Below are 10,698 nucleotides of genomic sequence, written 5' to 3' on the forward strand. Positions count from 1 at the left end.
CCTCCTATGGCATTTACAGACCTTACAAATGAGCATATCTAACAAGGATGCCCCAATGGGAGGCCTGGATGAATGCTGTGATATTCCCCCATCTGTGGAATTCTACCCTGGATGGCCCAAATCTCTATTTCACAGGGTGTGTTCCAGAGGGGACCTTGATTTCCCAAGACAGGGTAGGGTTCTCCAGCCTCCTGCTATGAGGCCTCCTGGCCTGACAGAATACAGCACCATGCCAAGTTATCAGGCTTAAAGAATGCTAAGAACACTGAGGATACATAGAAGGTATATTAAAAAAAGGCAAAAAATCATCTTGGCATCAGTGTCGGTTTGGCTTCTTTGGAAAGTACATTTATACACAGTTTAATGTTACTGACTGCATGACAGAATGGAGCTCTGAACAAACTGGAAGCAAACATAACTTCCCTCCATCACTAGGACAAGTCAACTTTGTCAACTTTGCACAAAGGCAATTCTTTAAAATGTCAGTGCTAATGTCTTAAAACCTGTCAGGCATGCTAACATGTCTGCAAGAAACCCTATGAACACATTTAAAAGGGATTTCATTGAGAAGTGATGCTACATAAAAACATAGGGTTACACACATTCCAAAGAATATGTAGGAGCAACTGAAGTCTCCCATGATTTCTGAAAAATAATTGTAATTTTCTTATTATATGAATGTGACAATTTTTAAGGCATTCAGATGAATATTTTATTTACAACCCATTTTCCCCATTTTAAATGGTGTTGACAACAATGAATCAGTAAGAAAGTCTGAACTCTTTGATGAAACCATCTATAGATTATCTACTACTAAACTGTGTATTAAAGGACTCTGACAGCAAACACTGCCATCCTGGAGCCCTATGAGCACATACTGTGCATGTAACACAATACAACCAAAAAAGAAAGAATTTTTTGTCTAATCTAACCACTTGCTAAAAATGATTGAGGGTCATCCACTTAGCAGAGGAAATTTTGGAAATGGTTAGCCAAAATTGTGAATGATTATCAAAAGTGGCCTGAGAAAGGAATGCAAAAGTAAATGGCAGTAAAATATGAAGATGGCCTAAATGTGACTACTAAGGACAACCAATTAGTTGTGACAGATTACTGCTTTTGCCAAGCAATTTCATCCACATAAAATTCAGTTCAAACTGTAACTACTGCACAGTATTACAATTCAGTCCCATTAAGGAACAGGCAAAGAATGCAAGTGAAGCAGGCAAGAGCTTCCACATAACACTCACTGTCAGCATTGCCACTACCCAGCACTGAGGAAACACCTCTGTGCCTGCTCCGTGCCATCCACGTGGCACTGGCACACCCCAGCAGCACTGACCCAGGTTTGCCAGGTCTGCTCCCTTCCAGGAACACTGCTCACCTCAGATTCACCACCCAAACCCTGCAGCACCAAACCCTCCTGAGGCAATGCTTCCTTACCAGTATCATCATTAAGACCCAGCTGCCCAAATTTGTTGCGTCCCCATCCGAAGATGGCTCCAGAAAGAGTCAGTACAAAACTGTGAGCTCCTCCTGCTGCAATCTGTGCAAAAGGGATTCCCAGCAGAGATTTAATCATTTGTGGTGAGGTTTGTTTTTTATACTCATAACCTAAGCCCAGCTGGCCATATTTGTTTTGTCCCCAGGAAAACACTTCACTTCCTGTTTGAAGGAAAAAATAAACAACCAAGAAATACAATTAATACAGTTTAATAATACAATGTTTATCCACTGTAAGAAAAGCTAAAAGTTAAGACTGTCACTCTTCAAAAACTTTTGAGTTTGAAAATGCATACAAATTACTGACTTCTGAAGCTAAGCATTCTTGTGTAATTTGCAAGCATTCAACTCAAGCACTTAATCAGACTGGAAGTATTTAAATCACATTCAAACCCTTCCAAACTGCTCTTAACATTCCTGTTTCCACAGTGCTGGATCTACTGAGCTTGGTTATTACAAAGCAAGGCACTGCTCCATGGCAAGTTCCTCTACTGCACAGATGTTTATGCAGACATCTGCTGAAGCTGCACCCTGGACATGGAAAATTTTCCTACTTCCAATCAAAAGCCTCATTTAAGGTTTTCTAAGGTAAGATACTTAAATTTTGACAGACAATTTAAGAGATGGATATTTTTAAGTACTGTCTTCATTACATGATCACCGAAGCACAAAGTTTATAATGTCATTTGATAATTTACAAAGAAAAACGACATTTTAAAGAATGACAATCAAAGACCTACTGATGTTAAGACTGCTTCTAAAATAAAATATTCTCTTGAACAACCAATGTTTTGCAGTAAAGATTCTAAAGATCAACACCCAAACACAAAATAATTCACTTTTGCTGACGTGACATGTTTTCAAGAGCACTGTTACCTTCAAAATGCTTCATCTTTCCAGTAACAGTTTTATCAAGATGGGGAAACCACTGGTCTCAGATTTTATTTATTGATATTAACAACTAAACCCAAAACGCCCTACAGCGCATGTCAAGAACAGAAACAGAGCTGCAAGTCCATGAGCTGGCTATAAAACAGTGATGCTGTACTTGAAGCCTGTAACTATTTAAAACACTGAGTGAATTTCAAATCACAAATTCCTGTGACATTCTTGCACCTTTGACCAACAGAACACTTGACAACACAACTCTGCTGCAGATCTTAACTCAGGCAAAGGGTTACTCCTAAAGCTCTGCCTGCCCTGAAACAAAGGCATTCCCTTGGGTTATAATGATAATTACACCTGGGAATATATAATGGCACAGGAAATGCTAAATATGAGCCCATGAAGAGTCACATACAGAACCCTGGCACATATAATCAGTATAAACTACTGGATTTAAAGGAAAAAAATTATTCAGCGTACAATGAACACCTGCCTCCCCACAGTTATTTGGTTCATATTTTAAACACACATTGTTCAGAAACATTGACAAACTACTGGAATTTTGTTCTGAGCTGGGAAGTTCCCATTAACCCTTTTCAGCAGCCACTTCTTCCAAGTGGAAGTTTTGGCCACAACTCTCCTGTCTCGTAATGAGACAAGCAATAAGCAGATTTAAATTCATTTTTGTTTCTGGAGAGCTGCACTAACCACACATGCAGTACAAGTGAGGCCAACTAAGTATGTGCTCACAGCCCCAGCAGGAATTTGAAGACAGGTATTTAAACTTTCAAAAGGTGGCTTGTATGTGACATGGCACTTTAACTATGGAAGCACCAAAATCCAGAGGCTTTGCCATAATGAAGCACACAAGGCAGCCACTCCTGCCAGCCTCAGTAACTTCAGGTAACAGAGTAAAACAGACCAGTGTGCCAGCAGGATGAGAAAGATTGGGGACCAAGAAAAGAAAAAAAAATAAAAAGGAAGTCATGTGAAAGCCAGATAATGAGAAAAAACCACAGAAACACACCCCCTGAAGAAATAAAAGCACATCTCAACATCCGGTTGTACATTTGTTTTTCAAATTCAAGCTTCCCTCATTCAATTACACAGCCCCTACCAACCTGAAATCCCATCTGTGCTAAGTGGTAGCATGTTTAATAAAAAAAAAAAAAAGATAAAATGTATCTTGAAAACTTTTGAACTCCCTGGTACGAAATTACACAAAACTTCAGGAGGATTTGGCTTACCTTTTGAGAGTGCTAGTGAGTGATAATAACCACAAGCAACCTGGACAATCTGGATCTCTGATAAGCTTTTAATATTTCTATTGGAGTAAGAAAACAGAGAAAGAATTAAGCTACCAGATCATGGTATGAAATAACAGGTAATATACAAAATGTGAATCCTTTTTATTGAAGTATATTAAACATCCCAACTTTAATTAGACACTATTTAGTAAAATCTGAAGACAAAACTGCTTTTCTAAACCTTCTAAGGTCAGGTTCTGTCTTATTTTTAAACAGATCAAGTCTGTAAAAATCCATAATGAAGAATTAGGGAGGTTCATGTGCTGGGAAGGTGATCTCACAAGCTGAATGGAGGAATGAATACAGAATACAAGAAGAACCTCATTCTTACTTTCCAGTTTCCAAAACTTCAGTTTACAGACCTAATACATATTGCACAATATTCTAAAGAAGTTGCAAATACATGCACATGTGCACTAAAACTAATAATGCTTTCAACTTGGGATGAGAAAAAAGTTTCTAAAGGGCCTGTGGGCTTTTAAATTAGATGCAGAGAGAACATTTTTAATATGAATTACTAAGGTTCCAAGGAATTGTTACTTTTGTATGTGGACTTCAGGTAGCTGGAATGCTTATGGCATTCTGAAAACAACCCTGGCCAACATGAATTTTTTTAACTAGAAGTTGTATTATTCAACCACAGCTGAAAAGCTTTGGGGTGAAAACTGAAGTACAAAGATAGGACACCAAATGTACCTTCTTCAAATTGAAAGTTTAACACTCTGCTTCTCTTTAACTTCTCTTAAATGGCATTCATACTGTTAAAATACCCATCCTACTTTTCCAATATCTCATTGTTAGGGGAGGACTATTAAAAAAACCAACAAACAAAACACCCCAAAAAGCAACAAACCAAACCAAGCACACCTGTAACATATTTCTCACAAGACTTTCTGAGCAAGGAAACTGTCCACACACAGCTTTCAAGTGTCATAGCTAATATACATTCTCTATATTTATATGGCTTTACCTGTAACAACAGAATAGCTTAACCAATGTGATTTAAGCACATCATTTTAAAAAAAGGCAACTTATTATGTATTATTTTTAACCTGGGCACTCTGACGCATTCCTCTGTTCCTGGCAAGCCAAGCTGTCCATCAGTAGCCAGACCCCAAGCATATACCTGACCTTTGTCATTTAATGCAAGAGTGTGGGCTTCTCCACATGACACAGCTACAATATTTTGGGCATCCAATGCACCAACATGCTCTAAAAACAGGAATAAATAAAATTAGTAGGTTAAAAAAAAAGCTACTAACAAGCTAGGCTTGTTCCAAACAGTTTACACAGTACTAAGACATCAACAAAGCCCCTAAGTTCTGCTGCAACACCCTTTATTTAAAATTATAAACATGCAATTCTAGGAGAAATGAGTTAAATCTGACACCCTGAAGTAACCAAGTAATGACTGTTTCTGGAGCAATGCACAAAGTGCACAAAACCTGCACCTCGATCCTAACGGGTCCTTCTAATCCTGCCATCTGAAAATGAGTGCAGAAACTCAATTAACAGTAAGGTCAAATAGATTATTGTCAAATGACTACACGTGTAGACATTATGTAAGAGGAAAACATTCCACCACAGCAAATTAAATTCACCTATTCATTATTAAGAAAGAGCCTGCAAAACAAGGCAGGGCAAATTACAGACTAAAGCTACTGATTTTGCAATGAGCTACACAATGTCTTCTTTATAATGCAAAATACTGTAGAAACAGATCCTAAAGAGTAATTTTTCTAGACATACAGTGACACCTCTGAAAAGCACACACTAAAATATCTCTGATTTTTTTCCAGTAGCCTCACCAATGCATTTGGAAACACTCAAAGCTTGGTTTTGGGCTTATGATTTGTGATCAGAATAACATTTCAATTCCAGCAATAAGCAGAGAAATATCAGGGCCTGTCATTACGGCTGGAATTTTTAATAGTTCCCTTAAATAAGGGACTGCTTGGACTTTTTACTCCCGGTTTTCAAACACAAATTCTATTCCAGCCTAAGAATGGCACAGCACTGGAAAAGCCTGTGTATTGTCAATGTTATGGGCACTCTAAACACAGCCCAGCCCAAGTCAGCTTCACAACAGTAGCTCACATTATCTGCAGCATGACAGGCACTCAGCTTCCAAAATAAACTAACACAGGCAGCAGATATAAGTTCTTTTTATTACATCCAGCTGGTCTGACTAAAGAGGTTGCCACCCCAATTCACCCATCAGAGCCTCCCACAGCCCTGCCAGTGGGAGAGGTCATGGAAGCACTCTCCAGCTCGGGCACCAGCACACAGATTAGCTCAGGCAATCTCCCCCAGCCGCTGAACCAGCCAGCCTGACTGCCTAAAATGGATTAAGGAACAGCCATGCAGTGCCCACGGCAAGTAGAGCTCCACAAGGAGGAAAGAAAAAAGGCAGTGGGACAAGGAGGTAGCAAAGACACACAGTCAGCAACAAAATTATCTTCAGTTAGCAGGAACACATTTAAAAGAGAGCATCCACCCATCTATAAAGATACCAAGTCTCTTTGGGCTGTGCAACTGAAGTCATCCCAATGCTCTGACTTCATACAACACTCAGCAGTATTATCAGTAACCTCTGGGTGAAAGGAAGGTTAGGGAGGACATTACAATCCTCATGTGTCTGAGCATGTTAAAAAATTAGAGTAGGTCCATTACATATGAAAAGTCATGCAAATTAAATGTCAGATATTTTCATTGTAACCTTTAGACTAAAAAACAATTCAGCAAAATTTCTGAAGTGGGCAACAAGCAGTCAGAGTAAGTTTGACATGCCGAGTTTCTCTTCGTGTTCGTGAAGCAGATGTTCGCACAGGATTAAAGTTTATCAGTTTTAATATCCACATACTGTTTCCCAATAGAAGTCCACATTAGTTAAAAAAAAAATCAAGAAAATCTTTAATTGGCATGAAAACTGAAACTGTGTAAAGGAGAACTACTAAAATACCCCATGACACCTCATTTCCATTTGAAAAATTTGTAGCAAATATTGAGCCAAGCAAGTTGTGAAAGTGCTCTAGGAGTGATTAGAACCAAGTCTCAGTAAGCCTTTCCAGTCTGCTGTGTTGAGTGAGTGAGTGAGCAGCACCGTTCCTGGCTCTCAGCACCAGCTATGACTCACATGCAAGCTCTGAAGGGAGCCCATGTGCACACTCCTCTGCAGTCCCTGCAAGATGTTTACCCAGTTCTGCTCCAGAACTGCACTAGGAGGGAGCAGAAACACACACCAAACATAGGTGGGAAGAAAAAAAGCCCAAAGAAGTGTTACACAGCATCCTTTAGGCTTTTCCAAATCTTCTCCCCGTAGTGCTGCTTATGCTGATAAGTCTTTTATCAAAAGTTTTATTTTTAGTTCTTACAAAAAGAGAACATTGCTTCAATCAGACCTGCTGTACACCACGTATTAGACAATTAAAAACTGCATGTTTCCCTGCAGTGATATGCCAAATACTCATTTCCACCATATTCCAACAGCCAAACCCACACATGAAGTACAATACCAACCCGTGGATTGCAGCAGGTCAGCTCCCCTTGAGAGTAAAAACAGTCACTGAGTCTCCCACAGCCATGCTTGAAATAAAAACTAGTGGCAGTGACCATCTGCACAGCATGCAAAAATATGGGGGGACTGCCATGTTTCATAGCTGTTTGTTTCCAGCTTCACAAGAACCCATCCCAGCAAAGCAATGCTTTTCCAGTCAAAAAGATGTCCATTCTTGGAAGAACTGCTGTGCATGAGTTTGCCCCATGAAGACACTGGCAATCTTGGCTTTGATGAAGCACAACAAAACGAAAGCCACACCCACTACCCCACGGAATCCCCACAATTCATCACTTCTAAACTTACCAGGTCTTTTCCTGGCTTTGTCATGCCCTAGTTGTCCCAGATCGTTGCATCCACATGTATAAACTGTCCCATCATCCAGGACAAAAACAGTGTGTCTCAGTCCACATCCTACATCTCTGACCCTTTTATTTAGGAAAAAGTCACTTTTTCTGGGTTCTAAAACAATCTCTTCATCAATTCCACCCAATCCAAGCTGTCCAAAAGATGCATTGCCCCAGCACAACATGTTTACACTTCTTTTTATCAGAGATCTTCCAGCTTTACTTTTCTAGAATATTCCTTCTGCGTAGCTGTTGAGACAAAAGGAGAATGTACATTTTTCAGTATTGTCCCAAACATTTACATTACTTTCTACACAGCATGTAATCCATGAGCTCACTTTCTCTATACCAATGTATTCAAACCCTGAACAATTTTTAAGAGTGTGCTTTGCTTTCTTGGACAGGATTTCATTAGCTCTGCAATAAAATGCTTTCTTTCCCATTTCAGATACAACTTTTAAGATGTGCAGGTCACTGGTTTTGCATAACATTCTTTCAAAAACTTAAAATATCATTCTTCGTAAAACTTTTTTAATCCCTAATCCAAATTTACACAAACTTGCAGTTGCAACCAATTCCAGCCTGGGGAAATGACTCCAACTATCTTCCAAGGGGACAGTCCAGGCTACTTTCTTTACTTGAGGAGTTGCATGACTCCAGCAGGGACTGTGTATGGCCTCAAGATCATCACCAAAAACAACACTTGACTCATAGCTTGGAAAAAAGTGGTCAGCTCTGATCAATCCAGTTATGCAACACAAAGTACAATATGCTGTGTCAGTCATTGCATTTAAACAACTAGGAGTCAACTGAACTCACAATATAAAAGAAAATAAAGAGCTGAAACTCAAGGCCCTAGTCTTGCACTGCCATCAACACCAGCTACAGCTTCAGTTACTCTGCAGTAGCAGGAGGCCACGTACACCAACTCCCTCAAGCAAGTCCACACCCCTAATCCCTAAATTACAATTATCAGTATTTGTGCTGACAGACTCTGTACCTTTTTGGAAAGGATTCAAAGCTGCCCTTCTCTTTCATTTGCAGTAGTGCATACAACAAAAAATCGGTGACAATGTTTTCACTACTACTTATACCCCATTTCCACAATAGCAAGTTTCCCTGCATTTTCAGAGCAATTTAAAAGTCAATGTAATCTAATGAGAAATTACTATAAATTTTCATCTGTGACCATTATTCAGAAGACATTCTGCAGGGTCATAACATGTATAAAATACCTAAATTCCAAGCTGCTTGGAGAAGCAAGCCAACACTTAACATCTAAGCATTACATCCTACACCAAAGGGCAGAATTCTTGCCAGCACAACAGGATAAGCTATTTTTCTCTGCAAAAGACAAAATGCAATAAACAAGACACTTATTTTTGTGACCGCATAAAAACCCCAAAGGCAACACCAAATCAAAACAGCCAAACAGCTTAAAATATATTGCATTCTGTTTACCTATCTCAGGAGGTGAGGCATGATCAAATATTTCCCTAGCTATATCCTACCACATTCAGAAGGGGACATCGAAATGAAGACGTCTTCAGTTAAACCATAGCTACGCAACAGCACACGTCACACATCTGGAGCGGTGACTTGCTTCAACCTGCAACACAAGAAATCAGAAAAGATGTATCACTACAGTTCTTCGATATTTCTGTAGTCAAGATTTATCTCCATCTCCAGCAGAGAAAAAAAAAAAAAAAAAAAAGAAAAGTTCTCCTTTCTGTTGAACTATATATGTATGTCCACGGAAGGCGGGGTTGTTTTGTTTTGCATCATTTAAGAGCCAGTAGCCAAAGTTGTGTACTTTGATCTCAAATCACGGCACTCTTCCACCCCTGTGCCGGTCATCAGAGCCAAGTGGCGCGGTCAGCGGCTGGGTACCCCCGCTCGTGCCGGCGCTGCCCGGTGTGGGCACCGGCCCGGCCGGGGGCAGCCCCGCACTGGCCCCGGGCCGCCGGGAAGCGCCTGGACGCTTCGCGCGGGCTGCGGCGGCTGCCGGAGCCGCTGGCGAGCGCTCAGGCCGTGCCCGTGAGGGGACCCCGCCCGGCCCGGCTCGCGCCGCGGCCCCGCGTTCCCTCGGCGGGGCTCGGCTCCCCAGGCCCGCCGCGCTGAGCCGTGGAGGGAGCGGCGGGCGCGGCCCGGCGGCGGAGAGGGGCGGCGGCCGGACCCCTCCGTGCCTCGCGGCCGCTCGGCGGCGCCGCCCGGCCCGGTCCCAACCGCCCCGGGCCGCACCTGCCCCGCGGCGCCGCCGCCCGGCCCGCCCCGCTCCCGCGTCCCGCCCTGGGGCCCCGCGGCCCGAGCGCGGCCCCGGCCACTTTCCCGTCCGCCCCGCGGGGCCCGAGGGCGGCAGCGCCCGGCTCCGCCAAGGCCCGGCGGGACTCACCGGTGGTAGCGAAGCGCTCCGCTCCCCTCCGCAGCCCGCCCACCGCAGGCGCTCGCCGGCCACGGCCGGGGCGTGAGCAGCGTGAGCAGCCCCGGGCGCGGTGACAGGGCCCGGCCGCCGCTGCCGCGCAGGCGCCGGCTCGGCGGGCGGGACCGCAGCGCCCGCTCCACCGCCCGCCTCCCGCCGGCCCGGCCGCGTGGTCGGGGGCGGGGACGCTGCGCGGAGCCGTCACCGGGGCTCGGCCGGGCTCCGACAGGGACGGTGCGCTCGGAGGCGCCGCGTGGTTCGGTTCCCGCCGTTGGGCTGTGAGGAGGCGGGGCGAGGAGCTGACAGCAGGAGTGAGGCGCGCAGCCCCGGAGGGACGCTCTCCTCCTGCCCGTGTGCTCGGGGAGCGCGGGGCTGGCGCGGAGCTCGGCTGTTCCCTCCGGCGGTGACCGAAGCTGTGCGCGTTCTTGGCATGGGAACACGTGTGAGCGCGAAAATACAGAGCCGCCGTTGTGTTACATCGCAGGTTTTAAACTGAGAATTAAAAAACTGGAGTGGGTTCTGGGGCAGATAGCTCCCTCAGGAGAGGTCTTCGTATGGCGAGTTTCGTCTGACTTGCAGAGTTCTCCAGACGCTTGGGCGCGTGTTGCTGTTCCTTATTCCTGATCTGCGGCAGCCTCTGCTTGATCTCTGAGGGCACGCAAAGAATGAGATCAGTGAGTG

General features: G+C 43.7%; 1 protein-coding gene across 3 annotated transcripts in view; it reads right to left on the bottom strand.

Moving 5' to 3' along the window:
• The window catches only part of HERC4 (HECT and RLD domain containing E3 ubiquitin protein ligase 4), a 30,144-nt gene extending 20,044 nt beyond the window's left edge, over nucleotides 1–10,100 (bottom strand). For 2 of the 3 annotated variants that reach the window (XM_036385619.1, XM_054515606.1), the window contains exons 1-6: nucleotides 9,991–10,100; nucleotides 9,060–9,207; nucleotides 7,558–7,847; nucleotides 4,748–4,907; nucleotides 3,636–3,712; nucleotides 1,444–1,665 (exon numbers count right to left, since the gene is read on the bottom strand). In XM_036385619.1, coding sequence (XP_036241512.1) covers nucleotides 1,444–1,665; nucleotides 3,636–3,712; nucleotides 4,748–4,907; nucleotides 7,558–7,783 — 685 coding nt within the window. In that variant the 5' untranslated portion in view covers nucleotides 7,784–7,847; nucleotides 9,060–9,207; nucleotides 9,991–10,100. The remainder of the gene's footprint in view (nucleotides 1–1,443; nucleotides 1,666–3,635; nucleotides 3,713–4,747; nucleotides 4,908–7,557; nucleotides 7,848–9,059; nucleotides 9,208–9,990) is intronic. The other variant, XM_036385620.1, reaches the window with a different exon arrangement.
• Between the last annotated feature and the right edge of the window lie 598 nt (nucleotides 10,101–10,698).

The sequence above is a fragment of the Molothrus ater genome, chromosome 8 (genome assembly GCF_012460135.2).
Source record: "Molothrus ater isolate BHLD 08-10-18 breed brown headed cowbird chromosome 8, BPBGC_Mater_1.1, whole genome shotgun sequence".
In the NCBI taxonomy this organism is placed as follows: domain Eukaryota; kingdom Metazoa; phylum Chordata; class Aves; order Passeriformes; family Icteridae; genus Molothrus; species Molothrus ater.